General features: G+C 31.8%; 1 protein-coding gene across 1 annotated transcript; it reads left to right on the top strand.

The window, feature by feature from the left end:
* Nucleotides 1–10,964: 10,964 nt before the first annotated feature.
* LOC145312612 (uncharacterized) lies at nt 10,965–18,412 on the top strand. Its single transcript, XM_080151871.1, has 4 exons — nt 10,965–11,071; nt 13,789–13,889; nt 17,820–17,889; nt 18,228–18,412. The coding sequence occupies exons 1-4, from the start codon at nt 11,020–11,022 to the stop codon at nt 18,410–18,412; spliced, it is 408 nt and encodes a 135-aa protein (XP_080007997.1). The 5' UTR covers nt 10,965–11,019.
* Nucleotides 18,413–21,791: the final 3,379 nt, after the last annotated feature.

The raw sequence follows: 21,791 nt of genomic DNA, 5'->3' as shown, positions 1-21,791 counted from the left end.
AGACAGAATGTTATTAACTTGTAACTTCATATCATAAGAACAAGGAGGACAAAATTCATAAGTAGCGAAGCACAAAAAATCATGGATTAACTCAAAGTGAATTATCCGTCAAATGTTCAGTTGGAAAAATAAAAGAAAGAATTACATAAGAATTAAGAATCAGTGAAAAAAATAAAAGCGGATTAATAGCAATCGGACAGCTATGCATGTATACCTGAAGAAGCTTTTTTATAGTGCCTATAAAAATTTACGTCATACTGGCCTACCACTGGTCAATTAAAGTCTATACTGGCCTGCCATTGGTAATTTAGTCTGTGTAATGGCCTTTCATTGGTCATTTGTATTGTATGGCGTAATTTTTTTATAACACTTTAAAGAGCCTCATACTTAAATATTCTACATAATGCTGTGAATGTTGTCAAGAAAAATTAGATGTATAGCTTTAATCACGGCTGAGTAAATCATATTTTCCTAATAGCGTTACAGACTGTGTGACAGACATAGTAAATTATAAAGTAGCTTATCTAATAAAAGACCTTGATGAAGTCTGTTGAATGTCTATTATTTGATCATTGGTCAGGAAATAATATCATGTTAACCAGTCTAATAAATATATTAAGTCAAGCTTTTCAATAGTTTGAGACAGCCTGTCAGAATCTTATTAAATTTATAATACTGTTTTGGTATAGTTATTTATAGCATCGTACTATATATAGCTTTCTGTCGATAACAAAATAAAGGGCCTGGCTAACAAAACTAGTATTAGTTTTATGATTTTTATTTTGATATTCGTGAAAAATTGTCTGTAATACGATGCTATACATGACTTTCAGTATTGCGGATTCTAATTCAGCGGATAGTAATCGGTTTTAAAACCACACTGGAAAAGTTTTCATCTTTATAAGGTATATTCAACCCTAGCACATTTGATTTACACAAACAGAAAAATTATAAAATGGTTCATTTTTGGACTTACATTTCACTTTCAATAAAAGATCTATTTTTTCAGTAGATGTTAACAAATTAATCTAGAAAACATTTAAAAATGTTAAAATAGAAATATTGATTTTAATTGTCCCATCTAATGAAATCGTATAGTTTTCTTTTTTGACAAACACAGCATAATAGTGAAAATTAAATTGACACAAAAAAAAACATTTTAAGGAATTAATAATAACGTCTAAATAGTTCCTTACTTTCCTTGGTTAGTAAACAACAAAATTTACTTATTACCTAAAATTAATCCAATAATCTTTTTATAGACATGAAGTCATCCCAATACTTGGTCCAAATCAGACTAGACAAAAGAATTATTTTAGATGCGTAGCTGATATGTTCTTTAGGTAGGTCCGTCTGCCTTTTCATGAAATTTATATACGCAAAATTCCAGTGACTTTCTTCATTTTTTGAATTCTCATTGTTCAAATTTTGATGATTTTATTCAGTGATTAATTGTCAAAATATTTCTCTTATCTAATTTTGCTCTAATCTGTTTAAATCTCACACTTTCTCTCTCAATTAATTATTATATTTTTAATCTTAATATTTTAAACAGTTTAGATAAAATAAATACATTATTACTTGTATCTTACACCAGATTTTCATTTATGTTATCTTAGAAAATGAAACATGAAGTGGGCTTAAATAACGATTCTCCCTTTTCACCTCCTTTACCCCATCCCCTTCACTCCTACTGGATGAACGAACTGGCCAATAAATTAGCTCCATGTTAGCAAGCTAAATTGACAACAATTTTTCCCCTGTCATAATACCCATGTATATACTACATCCATATTCGGTTATGTGTAACTTAACCATTAAGGCGGGTTGATTTCCAACTTTTTTGGAATTTCACATTTTTTCACATTGGCAAGGGTTTCTGGGCCAATATAAAACCCTGTGAAATTTGAAAGAGGTTTTTTAATCCAAAAACAACGGGCGCGCGGGGGATATAAAATGTGCCTGCCCCCTTATAAAACCAAAAATTGAAATTCCTTCAAACACAGGCATGTTATTGTTGCATATCAAAATGACCGCATTGAAATGCTGATTACAAATCTGAAAACCGTTTTGAAAAATATTGATTCAGTCGGAAATAATTTTCAAATAACCTATCAAAATGAACAATTTTGACTAAATCAGCCTTTTTAGGTACTTAATGAGCTCTTATTCGAACTAGGAGCAATATTTTTCAAATCGGTTTTCAGATTCGTAATCAGCATTTCAATGCGGTCATTTTGATATGCAACATGCCTGTGTTTGAAGGAATTTCAATTTTTGGTTTTATAAGGGTGTGGGCACTTTTTATTCCCCCCCGCGCGCCCGTTGTTTTTGGATTAAAAAACCTGTATTTTGTATTTTCGCTTTTAGATAAAGAATTAAACAAAAAACGAATTTATGGAAAAAAACCTTAAAATTAGATGCAGATTTCAAATCTACCTCTAACATTAAAATTCTTTCCAACTTATACATCTTAGCATAGTATATTTAAACGCATATTTAAAAACAGTTTGACCTAAAAAGTACATTTGACTGGACTCTTATTCACAACTTACACAATATTGCGAAAGCTACTATTCCCTTTAATATTTGAATTTAAATGATGTTATGGAGAAAATTGTCCTAGGTTTTCTTTAAATCACGAACAAAAAACGTGAGAACTATTTTACCTGGAATCTTCTCAAGTACAGAATAAACCTTTCTGTTCCATTAAAATTCTATTTCATTTAAATTAAAACATGTTTCAATGGAGTTTTATATTCTAGTTTTTATAATTATTCAAAATCATACACTTTTCTATAATGAAATATGAATCTTATATAATTAATTTACTAAAAAATTACATTTTACTATGAAATAAAATTATCAGGATGCTATAAGGATCCTAAACAAAAATAACCCTAAAGTAGATTAAAATTACTACTACTACTAATCTAGAACCTAATAATTTAAAGCCAACAAAAAAAGTTTTTGAGCTAACAAATAATGTAACTTAGTTATACGCTTTGGGTACCATGTAATCAACAATCTAATGTGTCCTCTCTTTCTGTAAAATATAAAATACTTTACAATTTACTCCAACTGAAGTCATGACAAGTCTCAATTATATGCAAGGACACAGGAATAGGTAAATACAAAAAAATAATCTACCTCAAATTTTTCAATTCATAATGCAAGTTTCTTGATAAAAAAATATTAATCTTTCATTATCCAATCCCTGTAATCCTGAGTGCAACTGAATGTTGCCTTTCCTGGTAAAGTTGAAAAATTTCCAATCAAATCTCAACTATAAAACTAGGTTATTGAAACTGACAATTGTCCTTATAGCGAAAGGCTTCAGGGAGGGAGGGGACATTAAGCTAATTATTACTGTTTACACTAGTTTCCAAAGTTGTATAATAACGTTTTCTTAATCGTTGATTAACTTTTGGGACTGAATTTGGTTGGATAGTTTATTAAATTGAGTGTTCAAATGTTTCAACCACAAATTGTAAATATGTGGCTTGATAACTATGGGGACTTTTACTAAATTTTGATTGGTTAGTTCAATAAAGTGAGTGTTCAAACGTTTAAAACACTAATTGTAATTATGTGGCATTCATGAAAAGGAAAATCCAATTGTTTTAACTATTGCAATGTAAAGAACTTCACTAGTAGCTTTGTCTCAAGAGGCGTGTAAAGGGTTTCTCTTTTCCCTACACTACATTTGATCTGATATTAAGTATATTCTTCTTTTTTGAGATAGGGGGTGGGGGTTAAATTCTTTAATGCCAATGTTTCAACCCCGAATAAAATAGCTCAAAACAATGTTATGGTTAGAAGGGAAATCGATTTATTGAATGTTGCAAAAGATTTTCATGTACTGCAAATAAAGTGATACTCCCAGCTGGCTAAAATATCATCCACTCCCCTTCAACTGAATGAATGAACTGGCCAATAAATGAGGTTCATATTAGCAAGCTAAATTAACGACGAAATTTACAGGCAATGATTTTTTACAGCATAAAATATTTATTTTCTGCATTGTTTGATTTATATTATTCATAATACTTAAAACTATACATCTTTGGTCGAAAGTGCAAACGATATTTTGCTTTATAATATCACTAGCGGCTTCGCCCCTAGCCTCTAGGGGCTTTACCCCAAGAGGTGATAAAAAAATTAAGGCGAAATTCGTTAAAGGACCAAGGAAATCTTCTACAAAACATAAAGGCCAAGGAAATCTTCAGCAACAAAAAAAAATGGGGGGGGGATTTTTTTTGTTTTTAGGGGGGTTGGGGGTGTCCCACCCCCCAAGAAAATAGCTTAAAACCACCACAGGACCAATAGGTATATTCCCTGAAGAGTAGAATCCGATCGGTTCAGTGGTTACCGAGATCTTAAGCTTCAGACGGACGGACGGACGGACAGACAGACATCAAGCTACTTTGTATTATATATAGCTTGTGTATTATTTGGAAACGTCTATATGTCCTTTCCCTAAAAGATCATACAAGAAATGAAATTAGCAGTCTGATTTATTGGCAGATTTTAAAAATCAAATTTAATTAGTTAAAACTTCATACTTCTTTCCATTATTATTATCTTTCCTTTTTGTAGCTGCACTAGGAACTTCTTAGGAACTTAATATTTTCTTTTTTTTTCTGTGGGTTTTATTATTATGATTTTATATGCATTTATGGTGATTATTAATGAACTATGAATTACTAATCTGATGTCATTTGATACTTATAATAGAAAATTATGTTATAAAGCGTTTTAGAGTTTGAGAAAAACCCCTTGCCCAAAATTTTAGATTTAAAAAGACTTTTTGTTTAGGGGGGGGGGGAATTATGTTCTGAGCTTCCGTAAAATTGAGAAAGGATCAATCCTGCAGTTTATGATGTTTACTAAAGAAACAAACTTACAACCTACTAATTACTACTTTTAAAGATAAAGCAGGGTGTAGAAAGTGTAATCCTGCCCCAACTTGTAATATTTGCACTTTTCTTTCTAAAATGATCATGATGATGTTATTTCTTGTTACAAATTACGTGGCTAGAAATAAAAATTCCATCGTCGTAGCATAATTGCAACAAAGAAAAAGTTATCTTTGTAATGGGGAAACGTATTTATTGTGCTTTAATGTTCTTATATAGTGAAGCTAAGTTTTAAGTTGAAATTTCTGTTGGTATGTTATTTATATAATTTAGATGAAAATTTGTTAGATAACCCACCCCCTCTTTAAGAGCATTATTGAAAATAATTATTATAAAAGTTATGTTATTTGACATTTGCTAAGACAAATCTTTTCAGAATTACCTTACCTTACCATTACCTCTAACATCCAAGGGTATTAGGTTAAGTAACATCCAACAGCCAACCAACCCTTTGATTGCACGACCTTTGTCTGGAAAGTCTTAACTGTGCATGTTAATGAGTTGCGCGTGTTTATGTGCTAAGGCATTCCCCAACCTCTAACTATTATTCTCACACACCTGATTTAGCAGCAGAAGGAACCCTTTTTAACGTCTTTATTAATGAGAATCGAATCAATCACCTCCCCAACGCAGAGCGGATTCGCTATGTTTCGATTCACAGTCGCGGATTTCAGAATTAGCTACTTAACCATTCTTCTATACTAATCTGTGATTTAGAACATGAGACTTTTCAAGTGAAGTTTTCGGATTTGACATGTTTTGACTGGGGGGGAAAAATTTGGTTTAAATTCTTCTGAATTTGTCAAACCTATATTCATAGATTTTTGTGACTTTTATTTTATAATTTTAGTGATTTTTCATTTTGAAGTTGTAGTCTCTATGGCACTTTGAAATGTCACAGGAAGCCAAATACTTATGTAAAGTTTGTTAAGCAATTTAGAAAGCAGCTGTAACCAACAACTTAATTAATTTGAAAAAATATTTGGTAATTTCAGATGATTTTGGGGTGCAACGCTCTTAAGTAGTAAAGACGACCTTTTTATCTATTTCACAAATAATATTTAGATTTATTTCGCTTGTTGTTTGAAAAGAATGTCTTTCTGCATGTAAAGGTTTTGCTTGGAATTTAAGGCTTCCCCCTCCCTTCAACAAAAAATAATAAAAATCTAGGCAATATGTGTAAATTAAATTTTTTAGAACTCTGTACTGTTTTTCAATGTTTTTTTCCCCTGAAATTCAAACTCACACCAATTTCAGGGGGAATAAAAATGGTATGAAGCAACATTTGCATTATGTAGTATAATTAGAGTAAAAGATTAAATAACTGTATTACCCAATTGCAATGACCTTGTGCCGACTCTCAATTAGGTCTTTGAAAATCATCCAATGGTAACGGGAATATTAACACAGCCAAGTAGCAGAAAATAATTTGCTAGTAGACGAAATAGGTCATTGGAAAAGAGAGGGAGGTAGTTATCTGTATACAATATAGTATACATCTATTCTATAGATCTATTGTGTAGTAGTAATAAGTATTATTTCCGCCATAAGGCATACTACATACATAAAGTATACATTTTACACAATTGAGTGCTTATTTTGCGTTTGGTTTTTATCATAGTTTTTAAGCTTTTAGAAGAGGCCCAGTTAGTGTAACTCTGGTATGTTCTACGAATTATTTTCCAGAATGTTTTGAAACCACATAATTTCCGATGGATTAGACCATTTTCCATGAATATTAAAATAAAAATCATAACATTAAAACCAGTTTTAATCTTAAAAGTTTAATGTCAGTGAAAAGCTGTCTAAAATAAAAGTATTATTAAATTGTTTAATTTTCTTTAATCTATAGAATTTAAATCTTTATATTTTTGGTACTTCTATTGGCTACTACTACCTTGCAAAATAATTAATCATCTATATTTGGTGTACGTCTATTGGCTACTACTACCTTCCAAAATAATTAATCATCTATATTTCGTATGTCTATTGGCTACTACTAATCACAAAATAATTAATCATATATATTGGTACGTCTATTGGCTACTACTTCCTTGCAAAACAATTAATAATCTATATTTGGTATGTCTATTGGCCACTACTAATTACAAAATAATTAATCATCTAAGTTTGGTACGTCTATTGGCTACAACTACATTGCAAAATAATTAATCATCTATATTTGTTACATCTATTGGCTACTACTACCTTTCAAAATAACTAATCATCTATATTTGATACGTCTATTGGCTAATACCACCTTGCAAAATAATGAATCATTTATATAGGGTACGTCTATTGGCTACTACTAACTTGCAAAATAATTAATTATCTATATTTGTTATGTCGATTGGCTACCACTACCTTGCAAAATGATTAATCATCTATATTTGTTACGTCTATTGGCTACTACTACCTTGCAAAATAATTAATCATCTTGTGACGATTTACAATCGGAAATGAAAATTGTAATGACAATAATAACTCATAATTTTTCCTCAGTAGTTATTTAGTAATGTATTTAAAAGCGATTCCCTTCTGCTAGTGTGTTTTGTCGGTTGGTATGTTTTACATATTTAAGTATACAACACAATACGTAAAGAAATTCTAAAGAACATTCTTTATTACAAGAACCGACTTTATCCCTTAACCGTCGGTGGGGTGGGGCGTTGAACGCTCCCCCCCCCCCCCCTCCCCTCTGGTTTTTTCTATCTCAGTTTCTGTGTGTGAAAGATGAAGGGCCCAAACTACGTGACTAGTGTGGGTATGACACATAACTGAGAGTTGGAATTTTTTGAATTTCTCCATCCTGGCGTGCACAGGATGCCAGCAAACCTGGCAGGGTCATCCAGGTTAAGAGCAAAATATTTTTTTGACTTAAACAAAGCATTTTATCTTACTAAATTACTAAAATATACTCTAGTAGTACATCCTCATATGAAATACAGGTGTTCAAGTCAATTTCAGGTTCCAGGTTTGATCCTGCAGGTCCTGATCCTCCAGGTCTCCAGAAATCTTTAATGGCTCCTAAAAACTTAAGCTTTTCTTACATGTCTACATAATGTATTAAAATTTCATAAAGATCCGACGCCGTTTTCCCGCCGACCGCCGAATGCAGCGGCTGGCAGCTGCCAAGTACAGCTGCGGCTGTTGAAATTTATATTTTGATGTTTCAAATATAAAATTTATATAAAAGTAAACATTTTCTGCAAAAAATATTTTCTTCTAGCTTCTAAAATTTGAAAATTGCAGTCGTTTGAAATTTTTAAGTAAAAAAGGACCTAAAAACAAAGGTTGTTAAATAAAAGGGTGAAGGATGCGAAATTTGACTTTGACTTACTTAAGGTCGGAAATTCATATTGCACAAAAATTTTGCCCTCTAGCTCTAATAGGAACTGAGATAATAGGGGGGACGCCTCCCCCCTAATCCGACCGATTAAGTTGCGGCAAGGGGTCCGACTGTTAAGGGTTAAACTATTTTTTCTTCTTGCCAATAAAACAAACACAGATATTCTATACTTTTGTTCTAGTTTAATACTTACTTTCAGTCAGCTAAATTCATTAAAACGTCTTGATCAAATGTACTTTTCATGATGTAAATTTTTCTAAATTCTTCTAATGAAGATAACTCAACTCATTAAATGTATAAGTCTAGATGTATAATCCAGACAACTAACAGGCCCAAGTGGTGGAGACCCTTTTTCGTCTGCTAGAAAATTGCTAGCTTCCTGATCTTTTGAAGGGACTCAGCTGTATTTATATTTATGTGTTTAGCTGATATAAAATATAGCTCATGACCCCTATTCTCTTTTACATTAACCTCAACTCTACAAACCCCCTCCCCTTTCCCTCAAAATGAAAAAAAAGTATGAAGTATATCCTATTACTTTTTAACTGTATGTTTCATACCATTAAGTTTTAGGGTTTTTCTTGCTGGTAGATCGAAGTGTTCCATTGCAAGCCTAACTATTTATGCATTGATAATGGCACAACAAAAATTGCTACTAAACTTTCACTTTCCTCCCTCTTTTTCTCCATTGCCGTCTCCCACCCCATTTGTTGATTACTACAAAACTATTACCAACACGAATCAGAAACAAAGAAATAGGAAAATAAAATCAAAATCCTATATAATTGTAATAAAATATAAAAGAATTTAGAAAATGAAAAAGACCTATATATTTCTAATTTCTACCTTTTTTTTAAATTATAAAAGAATTGCATAATCGAACCCACTTATCATTGACATAAATCAATATCTTTCCTTGGCTTGGGACATTTTGTAAAATAATATGAAGCCGTTTTCAACAAATTATGCCTCAAAAAACCTTTTCAAATATGACTTTTTCAATAGCAATAATGGACAAATACAAAACTCCAAGGTCATTATTCTGACTAAATAACTTAAAATGCAGCTAGCTCCTAAAGACACAACCCAATCTTTCCCGATTTTGTATAATTTTTACGGAACACGACGTCATATTTTTCTTCCCGAAAAAGGAAAGGGGGGAAGAAAAAAAGAGATGGGAGAAAAGGGGGTTTTCCCCATCTCTTTTGAAGAGATTTTCTTCCCTCTTCCTTTTTTCGGGAAAGAAAAATATGACGTCACTGGAATCGTGTTCCGTAAAAATTATACAAAATCGGGAAAGATTGGGTTGTGTCGCTCCTAAACAGCTTAGCACACTGTGTTTTATATAAAATAATTTTAAAATGCTATTCTGTTATTTTCTTTGACTAAGCCCAAACTGTGTTAAAAATGTGTCAAAAATCAATTATGTGACGTCATAAAAATAAGGGATTATCCATCTCTCTTTTAGGGGTTTTCTTTCCCCCTTCTCCTCTCATCTCTCTCATTTTTATGACGTTGCATGGATCATTTTTTGCACAATTTTAACACAATTTGTGCTTTGTCTTTTCATTTATATTTTTTATTTATTACTTTATCCTTATAATCAATGATTTGTTTGTGCATTACACATTTGGTAGAAAAAACCTTAGTTGTTCATCACCAACCAGAGTGGTATCAACTAATTTAGTGGCATAAAATGTTAATATTGTTTTTTTTGGGAAAAAATATTAATATTGCGGTATTAAAGTCATTTTATTTTATAAGATTTAAGGATCCAGTGCAGTTCATGTTAAAATGTTCCTGTTAACGATTGTCTTCAATAATCTATGAAATTTATAGGCTGCTAGATTCCAACCGGCCGCACACCGTGTTGAGCGGCATAAGAAGACCTATAAATAATCTGAAATAGCCAAGATTCAATGATGCACAGGGCAGTTAGCTGAAGAAAACAGGCATAAAATAAGTCTTTTTTCATGCATTTAAATGTACTGCAAGATACCTGTGTTATGTTAAGTAATAACTATTCCAGACTATTGATAGGCTTTCTATTGCTGGTTAAAATTTTTTGCGAGCCTTCACCTATTGGCCGTCAGCAGCCTTTAAAGTTCATAGATTTTTGGAGATAATCGTTACCAATAACATTTTACCATGACCTGCACTTAATTCAAAAATTGTGTTTGAATTGTACAATGAACCAGATAAAAGTCATGCATACTATGTATACTAAGACTTGTCAAAATATTTTCCAAGGATTCTATGATTTTAATTATAAAATACTTAACTATCGCATTAATTAAAAAATTGTTTTAATCTTATGATTGTACATTTTCATATTCGTAGAAAACTTGATATGATACTATACATAACTTTTCAGTATTGCTAAGAATCGGTTATTATCCACTGGAAGCGATAATGGAATAGTTATTTCTCGCATAGTATTATAAACGGCTTTCCGCGGATATAGAATGTACAATTAAAAGATTAAAACTAGTTTACTGGTTTTAATCTTTTGATTATACATTTTTATATTCGTAGAAAGCTGGATATAATACAATGCTAGACATAGTTTTTTTCGTATGGATGAGAACCGGTTCCTATCCACCGGATTCGAATGAATACGAGAAATTGTATTATATTATTCTAAAATTTCAAAAATCAAAAATATGTGCTATGTAATATAAATAATATTTATTTACAGATTTATAAAAAATGAGCTAGTATTTGAAGTTATAATTGCTTGGAAGATTCCCCATGATGGGAAAAGAAAAGGGCTCAGTGTCTCCACCAGGTTCATTAGACTCAGGTGAATACTCTAGTTATCATACTCTATTGTTATACTCCAAGATATAGAAAGAAAAGGGAACAGTATCTCCACCAGGTTCATTAGACTCAGGTGAATACTCTAGTTATTATACTCTATTGTTATACTCCAAGATATAGAAAGAAAAGGGAACAGTATCTCCACCAGGTTCATTAGACTCAGGTGAATACTCTAGTTATCATACTCTATTGTTATACTCCAAGATATAGAAAGAAAAGGGAACAATTTTATCACAAGGTTCATTAGACTCAGGTGAATACTCTAGTTATCATATTCTATTGTTATACTACAAGATATAGAAAGAAAAGGGCACAGTGTCTCCACCAGGTTCATTAGACTCAGGTGAATACTCTAGTTATCATACTCTATTGTTATACTCCAAGATATAGAAAGAAAAGGAAACAGTGTCCCCACCAGGTTCATTAGACTCAGCTGAATACTCTAGTTATCATACTCTATTGTTATACTCCAAGATATAGAAAGAAAAGGGAACAGTATCTCCACCAGGTTCATTAGACTCAGGTGAATACTCTAGTTATCATACTCTATTGTTATACTCCAAGATATAGAAAGAAAAGGGAACAGTGCCTCCACCAGGTTTATTAGATTCAGGTGAATACTCTAGTTATCATAGTCTATTGTTATACTCCAAGATATAGAAAAGAAAAGGGCACATTGTCTCCAACAGGTTCATTAGACTCAGATGAATACTCTAGTTATCATACTCTATTGTTATACTCCAAAAATAGAAAGAAAAGGGCTCAGTGTCTCCGCCAGGTTCATTAGACTCTTTCTTTGCTTTGAGACAAAATTAGGAATAAAAATCAATGTACAAGTAGTAGATACTCAATTGTTTAAAGGTATAGTCATGCAACTTTACAAAACTACAACAAAAAATATCTATAATACAAAGCAGAATGATGTCTGTCCGTCCCTTAAGATCTTGGTAGTGAAGCCGCTAGTTTTTTATAAAGCTCTATTGTATTGTACAAATGAATGTGTAAAGAGTACGGCTGTTTCTAAAGTCACTTTACATGGAAAAATAGTTTTGCAGAATAGTAAAATAACAGATCTATATTATAGATGTATATACAGACAACTACCTCCCTTCCTTTTTTAAAGACCTCTTTCGTCTGCTTCTAAATTATTTTCTTCTATTTGGCTGTGTTAATATAAACGACATTATTGGTTGATTTTCAAAATGACCCAATAGAAAGGTTGCACAAGGTGGTTGCGATGGGCAGATACAGTTATCTAACCCTTTCTTTTAAAATATTTTTTAATTAAAACTTATATTTACAAGGTTACAATTATAATGCTCAAGTGAGTTGATAAGTTAATAAATTGTTGAAATTAATGCTATCTCGCCTAAATAAAAAGCTTTTAGGAGGTCATCAGAACAATTATACATAGAAAAGAGTGATACCCTTAAATTTAAGGGTTGTAGAACCAATGTTAGAGAAGATGTCAGTGACTGTCCTCAGACTCTTTTCAATAGGTGTCCATATATTTTCATCAATCTCAAAAGTATAAAAAAAAGTCTTGTAACAAATTAAATTATTTTTATATTATGAAAATAATAAATGTCCTTTAAAATGTGTTTTAGGGTATAGCAATTGTTATATACTCTATTGGCTATTTTTTTTTTTTTTTTAACTTTTTGAGAATTCAAAGTCATGAATAGAAAAATAGAAAAATTTATATTTGTACTATATTTACTAACTAGCTTAGCATTAAAATTAGTATAAAAATTGCCTAAAACTACCCAAAGGTTTAAATCTAAAAATAAAATAGCATAAAACCTAGCTATTATGTTCAACATCTGTATTAGCTTAAATGTAAAAATTCTACTTCAATTGGTTTTCGTTTTATCCCTTTGGCTTAGTCAAATTGAAATTCTATTTTGTATTTTATCAAATTTACAAAAGTGTAGTAAGTATTTTGATTCATTTTTTACTTTTGTGTATGCAGCTAATCTATGGACTGGGTTTATTTACCATTTGAAAATTTGAATTTCAAAAAAATGTTGTGTTATTATTTAATAACAGTGTGAGGTTGCGAGAATGTTTTGCTATTAAAACAAGGAAGACAACATCCATAAGTAGCGAAGCACAAAATCTATGAAAAGCTGCATAAGAAAACAGTCAGGCAACCATAGAGTTTTATACCTAATGGCTAATTATGGTGCCTTTTGAAGGGAATATTGGCAGGAAGTTTCAGCCGTATAACTTTTGTAGGAGCAGAGAAAATATGTTATAAAAAATAAGATCGGCTGTAGAGCTGCTTTAAAGCAGTTCGACATCTACGGATGTTTTATAGTTAATTGAGCTCCATATTGATGGGAATGTTGACAAGAAGTTTCAGCTTTCCCCCAAAACGTTTCTTACCAGCTTCTACCAACAATGAAATCAATTCGGGGAAAAATCAAGAAACCTATGTGTGTTTTGCAGCTGTCGTTGGGGGGCAACACATCGTAAAATTGACGACCTCTCCATTGCCCCCCAAATATTATTTTAGATTTATTTCGCTTGTTGGTTATACCTTATTCCTGGTTTCTTACAGACAGACGGACATTTCAAATAATAGAATAGCTTCGTTACTGAAGATAGAGTCTGAATCTGAGCATTTTGGTAAAAAATAAATTTTTTTGTATTTTTTAATGTTTAATGTTCCCTAATATTACAAAATTTTACTTTTAGGTTCCGAAGATGATGAGGCAGCTAAAATCTACAGGAACCTCAAAACATTCAGACAATACCTGGAACCTGATCTTTTCATCAGCTGGCCTCTACAGTGTGAGGTAGGATATTCATAGTATATTTATATAATACCTGGAGCCTGATATCTTCTACAGTGTAAGTTAGAATAATAATATTATCTATAATACAAAGTAGCTTGATGTCTGTCTGTCCGTCCTTCTGTCTGTCCGTCCGTCCGTCTGTCTGAAGCTTAAGATCTCGGTAACCACTGAACCAATCGGATTCTTCTCTTCAGGGTATATACCTATTGGTCCTGTGGTGGTTTTAAGCCACTTTCTTTGGGGGTGGGACACCCTCAACCCCTCCAAAAAAAACAGAAAAATTCCCCCCAAATTATTTAAAAATAGAAAGTAGTGGGGTTACCTTAGTGGGGGTACTTAATTTTTTTTAAATAAAAAGTAGTGGGGGCACCTTAGTGGGGATACTTAATTTTTTTTTAATTACCTCTTGGGGCAAAGCCCCCTAGAGTCTAGGGGCGAAGCCGCTAGTAATCATATAAAACAAGGAGAAATAGCATAAAACCACCTTAAACTGTTATTTAAAGTTTTCCCAAAATGGTTAAGCCAATCAGATCACCCATTTTTGAGATATTTTGCTTCAAACAAAAAATCCTTACTTCTATTAATTACAGGATTATATATTATACAAGTTATAACTATATGCGGGTTTTTTTTAAGAGTCATTCCTTTCTCTGATTAAATAAACTAAATCCTAATGAACTGCGTTTTCTGTGTGTTGGTCTAAATAAATGTAAAATATAAACTGTTGAGAGGGGTATTAACAAAATCTTGTATAGTACAAGTGGACCAACTGTATCTCCCAATCGCAGTGTCCTTGTGCCGACTCTCAATTGGGTCATTGAAAATCAACCAATGGTATCAGACATATTAACACAGCCAAGTAGCAGAAAACAATTTGCTAGCAGATAAAGAAGGTTATTGAAAAAGGGAGGGAGGTAGTTATCTGTATATACATCTATACTATAAATCTGTTCTCGCCCCTAGAAAAGAAATACAAATAAAAATAAAGTGCCGTTAGGCGGCTCCTCTATATGACTTACTGGCTACCCAAACTTTTTCTTTTTAAAACTACAATTAAAAGTGAGAGAAGGGTTGACCTCCCCTTCCCCCCCCCCCTTACCCCAAGCTTCTACCATTAGGCTATATAAGTTAGAAAGAATTTTAATGTATATAATAGATTCTAAATCTGCATAAAAATTTAAGGATTTTTTTATAAAATTCGTTTTTTGTATAATTCTTTATCTAAAAGTGCAAATACAATTTAAGTTAATTAATTTTGACATCTTTGATTGGTGGGTTGAAAACAATCTGTGCTCTGATTGGAGAAGCTTAAGTTTCGTACATCATTCAACCAATTGGAGCTCAGGTAGTTTCCAATCCACCTATCCTATTGGTCAAAATTAATTAACTTAAATTGTATTTGCGCTTTTAAATAAAGAGTTATATAAAATACGAATTTTATAAAAAATATTCTTAAAATTTTATGCAGATTTCAAATCTATTATATACATTAAAATTCTTTCCAACTTATATAGCTTAACTACCATATCTTAAAGTAACTTAATTTCTTTTACAGATATTATAACAGATCTATAGAGTAGATTTATATACAGACAACTTAGTCCCTTTCTTTTTCATTCACCTTTTTCGTCTGCTTCTAAATTATTTCTACTACTTGGCTGTGTTAGTATAAGCGACACCATTGGTTGATTTTCAATGACAACAATAGAAAGGTTGCACAAGGTTAATGCGATGGGGAGATACAATTATTTAACCCTTTCTCCCTCTAGTGTTTTAGTCTTATATATGTATTACATGTATTTGTTAATGTTATAATTCAGCACGAAAAAATACTGGGATCACTAATATTTTTTTTGCATCGCCTTTGCTTATCAATTAAATTGGTTAGTATTTTGGACCACACTGGCTGTATAGGTAATTTTACCCAGGTATTAAAACTTGAAACTAATCCCTTCATGGGCAGACTAGAAAGATAGAGAAGTCTTAAGCAAGCATAGCGTATATTGGCCATGTCAACATTCCAATGACCCAACCTATAAATTTCATTTTTCTTCTTGTTTTTGAGCTTTTTTTAAATATTTTGCACTAAAGGGAATGAAGGGAAGAGAGACAAACTGACTCAAAAATCGGGGAATATCCATCTCTTTTTTTAAGGGTTTTCTTTCCAACTTCTCCTCTTATCCTCCTCTTTTTTATGACGTCACATGGTTGATTTTGAGTCACTTTGTCCCTCTACAATAAAGGTCCCTACCACATTGGCATACTTAATAACTGTATACATTTATTGTCCAGATAAAACCACCTGAAAAGTTATCTATTCATAAAACTCTATTGGCAGACTAAACGGATTTTAGTTTATAATAATCCTTTATGAGAAGAAACTAATTTTGAAAGAAATAACAAAACTTGCTAAATATATGAGAAGTGTATAGTGTGGCGTTTGAGTGGATCAATATTTATTTATAATGGGTTTTTGAAATAGTTAGAAACCTTTTTTATTTTGAGCAAAGTCATCAAGGGCCCATAATTATCGCATCGTGTTATAGACAGATTTCCGCGGATATCAAAATTAAAAATTATTTTACTAAAACTGGTATTAATTTTAATATTCGTGAAAAATTGTCTGAAATACGATGCTATGCAATATTTCCGTATGACTGAGAACCGGTTCTAATCCAGCGGATATTAAGCCATACTGAAAATAAAGTTATTAGAACTTCCGTTTCAGACAACATTGCCCCTCTCATATTTCTGATTGTATCATAAAAGAGAGAAAGTGCTAAATTATTAAAAACAACAGAAATGTATAATTTCACAGTTTGTTAATGTTAATGCAGGATCGCTAGCCGCAGCCGCTCGTCCCGCCCGTAACGTATATCAGCTGCCAACAGGCCGTCAGATTGGGGGGGTAAAGTGGGGATTACCCCCCCCCCAAAAAAAAAAAAAACGCTGTAGGCACCCCCAACCATTTAGGAGGGGGTATTTACCCTCCCCCCCCCAAAAAAAAATCTTAATCTTATAATATTTTATTTCAAGTTCCTAATAAGAAAACGTTATTATAAGACTTTGGGGACAGGGTTCCTACCAAATGTTTGGTCGAGGCAATATTTTTAGCAGCAGTAATTTCACAACTGCCACCGCTGAACCCTTTTGTTAATGTTTATTTACAACTTCTTGTATAAATATTTTACTTACACACAATTTAGACTTTAGCATTGTACAAGTGTTTTTATAATGGTTTATCTTAAAAGCAATTTGAAATCTCACTGTGTAATGGCTTAAATCTTACAGTTTGATACATTGGATTTTAAAACTCAGTGAGAGGGATTTAATGTGTGGTATGTACTGTCAATTGTCATGCACATTTTGTCAAATAAAGTACAAAAACATTTGCCTACAGCGTAGCTGCTCTATAGATAGAAAATAATTGTATATATATCCTTCCTATTGCCCGTCAGTCTAACATTAGAGAAAAACAATAGAGGGGGAAGTGGTTAAATATCTGTATGTCCCCACTACGTGGTCTTTGAATATCAGCCAATAGCATCGGAAATAATAATAACACAGCCAAGTTGCTACAAAAAAACAGAAAACAATTTGCTAGTAGACGAAAAAGGATCTAGGTAGATGTCTGGGTTATACATCTATACTTAATATATTATTCGTCCAACGGTATGGAAAACGTTACATTAAGAAAATTTAATAATCTTCTTTGATCTCAAAAAATCAAGAACATAAATATACTAAAATTTGATATACTTACTTAAAGTGCTTTTACTGTTATTTTTATAAAGGATATATGAAATTTTTATGATAATAAACTTTTAAGTGCTACTTAAGAAATTAAAAGTTAAAAGAAGAAAAAATCACCAGAACAATGCTACAAATGCAAATTAACCTGAAATTGTACTGATTTTTGTTTTATTTTAGGTTGTACATGAAAAGATTGAACATATAAGTGGTCTTCCAAATAATACTGAAATGTTCTATGATCCAACAGGTAAAAACCATCCTATTTTATTGAAATAGGATTTTCAGGTAAAGAAAAGCAAAATAACATATGGATGATGACTTACAATAATAAATTTGTTGACAGAAACCATCCTATATTTATTTTAATTTTACGGTAAAGAAACCAACAAATTTTTATTACAATTGTATATCCAGGTAAAGAACAGCAAAATGACACTTGGGAGATGACTTACTTGTTGATTGAATCCATCTTATTTTTTATTTATTTGCAATTTCAGGTAAAGAACAACAAAATTTCCCTTTGGTCATGACGTGGGTTTCAGAGCCTACAGATATTGTCTTAAAGAATAATAATTGTATGTTCAGGTAAAGAACAGCGTATACAGCCCCTTGGAGATGACTATGGTACAATAGTCTACAGATACCATCCTATTTCTGATATTAGAACCATTACAAGAACTGACGGAATTGATCTAAGAATAAGGAGAAAATATGCTCACTTTAGGAATAATTCAACATTTTTAAATATAATTTACAATCACAAAATGTAATTCACAAAATGTCCTTTTTGAGGATTTCAGGGGTGTTGAATAGTTATTTGTGCATCGTATCATAGACAACTTTCCTCGGATAATAAAACAATAGATTATAAGATAAATTACGGTTTTGTTAGTAACGAGGGGCCGACGGTCAGGGATAACAAAACTGGTTTTAGTGTTTTAATTTTTCATTTTACCATTCGTAGAGAATTGTCTACAATACGATACAATTCATGATTTTTTTTAGTATGGCTGAAAACCGGTTCTAGTTCAGCGGATATTAATCGGTTTCAAAGCAAAACTGGAATAGTTATTTCTCACATCGTATTATAAACAGCTTTCCGTGGAAATAGAATGTACAATTATAAGATTAAAACCAGTTTTTTTAGCTCCGAGGTGCCGCAAGCACCGGCTAAAAAAACGGGTTTTAATCTTATGATCGTACATTTCTATATTCGTAGAAAACTGGATATAATATGATGCTAAACATAGTTTTTTAGCATGGATGAGAACCTGTTCCTATCCACCGGATTCGAATAAATACGAGAATAGTTATTTCTCGTATCGTATTATAAACGGCTTTCCGCGGATATAGAATGTACAATTATAAGATTAAAACTAGTTTTTTTAGCCCCGTGGTGCCGAAGGCACCGGCTAAAAAAAACTAGTTTTAATCTTATGATTGTACATTTCTATATTCGTAGAAAACTGGATATAATACGATGCTAGACATAGTTTTTTCGTATGGATGAGAACCGGTTCCTATCCACCGGATTCGAATGAATACGAGAAAATATATTACAATGCTGAAGCAATCCTACAGGGATGGATCTCCAGAAAATCTTATATTTGAGAGCAGGTTTGAATCTGGAAATCTGATGAAGGCTGTCAGGGTTACTGAAAAATATTATGAGCTCCACCTCAGACCAGGTAACAATATAACAATAATAACATTTATTTAACTGTAGCATGGTTACATACATTTAATAAAAATATTAATTATCAATTGTAACACAAAAGTAAGAAATGACCAAGTCAACTAGGACAGTTTTCTGTAATTGTTATTGCATGCTTTGTCATCAAAAACTAACATTTCCTTTTTGGTATTACGTTGATAACAATATAATCATATTATTAAATTCAGTGGTGTGCAGAGAGTCTTGCAGGGGGGTTGCGTAAAGCGCAGCTGAAATTTTTACACTCCCTTTTCGATTTTGACACTTCTTTAGCTATATATGAGGGGTTATCAAGGGGGTGTAGAGTCTATCAAAGGAGGGAATAACAATCCTCCTAAATATTGTCAGGGAGTGGATACACATTACACACCCCTAAATTCACCTTATACACGCCTCTAAATGTGTTATGCCTTAGCAATAATATCTTCAAAACCGATTATTAATCGGTTATAACCGGTTCTCAGTCATACTGAAAAATCATGTATAGCATGGTATTACATAAAAACATTTACTAATAATGAAATATGATTATAAGATTAATACCAGTTTTGCTCTGGCATTCGGCCCCTCTGGGCTAACAAAACTGGTTTTAGTGTTTCATTTTGATAGCCACAGAAAGATGTCTATGATACGATGCGATAAATAAATATTTCAGATCTGTACACGAATCGTCACTGCCAATGGTTCTACTTCCGTGTTAGAAATATGAAGCCAGATATGGAATACAGGTATATTTATTAGTTATAGGAAATTAAATTACATGCAGAATAGTTATTTATCGCATCATATTATAGACAGATTTCCGCGGATATTGAAATAAAAAATTATATTATTAAAACCAGTTTTGTTATCCCCGAGAGGTTGAAGGCTCTGGCTAACAAAACTGGTATTAGTTTTATTATGTTTATTTGAATGTGGAAAATTGTCTCTAATACGATGCTTTATAAATTTTTCAGTATACATGGGAACCAGTTATAATCCAGCGTATATTAATTGGTTTAGAAGCCTTACTGGAAAAAAATTATTTACCTTATGAAATTTCATTATTATGCACAGTTCAGATCATAAAAATATAGCCTCCCTCCACAAAAAAAATCATCAAAATTTGCATAATAAAAAGTTTTCAAAAAGAATGGTGCTGTAATTTTCATTATATTTGTACAATTTGTTTTCAAATAAGTACTTAAGTCATAAGTTGTGCAAGTTTAGTTATTTCTCGTATCGTATTATAAGATTAAAAACAGTTTTTTTAGCCCCGAGATGACGAAGGCTTTAATCTTATAATTGTACATTTTTATATTCGTAGAAAACTGGATATAATACGATTCTAGACATAATTTTTTAGCATTGATGAGAACCGGTTCTAATCCACCGGTTTCGAATGAATACGAGAAAGTAAAGAAAATAGCCTTCCTTATACCAAAGGAAGGCTATTTCTGTCCTTTTTAGGAATGGCTTCATATCCTTCATATGATCCGAAAATTAAGTTATTATTTTGGAAATAAATGTATGTATAAGTATAGATGTACATTCCAGACAACTACATGGCCCCAGTGATGGAGACCATTTTCGTCTGCTAGCAAATTGCAAATTCTTTTAAGGGACTCGGATGTGTTTATATTTCCGATGCTCTTAGCTAAATTCAAATACTCTTTCAATAATTCAAAATCTGGAAGGGTCCCAGCCCTATGGCTCATGCCCCCTCTATTAATTTACTTTAATATTTTAGGTTTTCAATAGTGAACTTTTCCAAGCCTGATTCTCAGTACAATGTTGGTATGAAGCCTGTCATGTATTCTATCAAAGAGGCGGAGAAAAATGGAGTTGGCTGGCAGAGAACGGGGGACCAGATCAGATACTTTAGGAAATTGTCTGTAATCTTTTTTAACAAAAAACTTAGACTCTAGTAATTATTAGTAAGATTTTATTGTCTGAAGCTTAAGATCTCAATAACTACCGAACTGATTCGTTTTTAATTTTTTAGGTAAGCTTCAAATAGGTCTCATGATGGTTTTAGGCTATTTCATTTTAGATTTAGGTCTTGGGATGGTTTTAAGCTATTTTCTTGCCTCTTTCTGTCCTTTGAATACAGAGTTATTTATATTGTAACTGTTTATGTTTTATAATATAACAAATTATATTAAGATCATAAATTTAAAGGAATGATTCAATTTTTTCCTGGTCTTTTTTAAATCGTATTGTTAGATAAATTTCATAGGAGGATATATAAGATTAACCTAGGTATGTAGTAGCTATGCAATTAATAATACAACGTAATAAATAAGTAATAAGAATTATTTGTCTAAAGCTTAAGATTTCAAAAACTACTTAACCGATTGAGTTCTCGATTTTAGAAAAGCTTCACTATTGTCCATGGATGTTTCAAGGATATTTTATTTAAATTTTAGTCTTGGGTTAGTTTTGGGCTATAATTC

This window comes from Acartia tonsa, chromosome 2, assembly GCF_053477335.1.
Source record: "Acartia tonsa isolate MP-2025a chromosome 2, ASM5347733v1, whole genome shotgun sequence".
Taxonomy (NCBI): domain Eukaryota; kingdom Metazoa; phylum Arthropoda; class Copepoda; order Calanoida; family Acartiidae; genus Acartia; species Acartia tonsa.
Note: the sequence above shows the minus strand (reverse complement) of the source record. Positions and strands in the feature narration are given on the sequence as shown.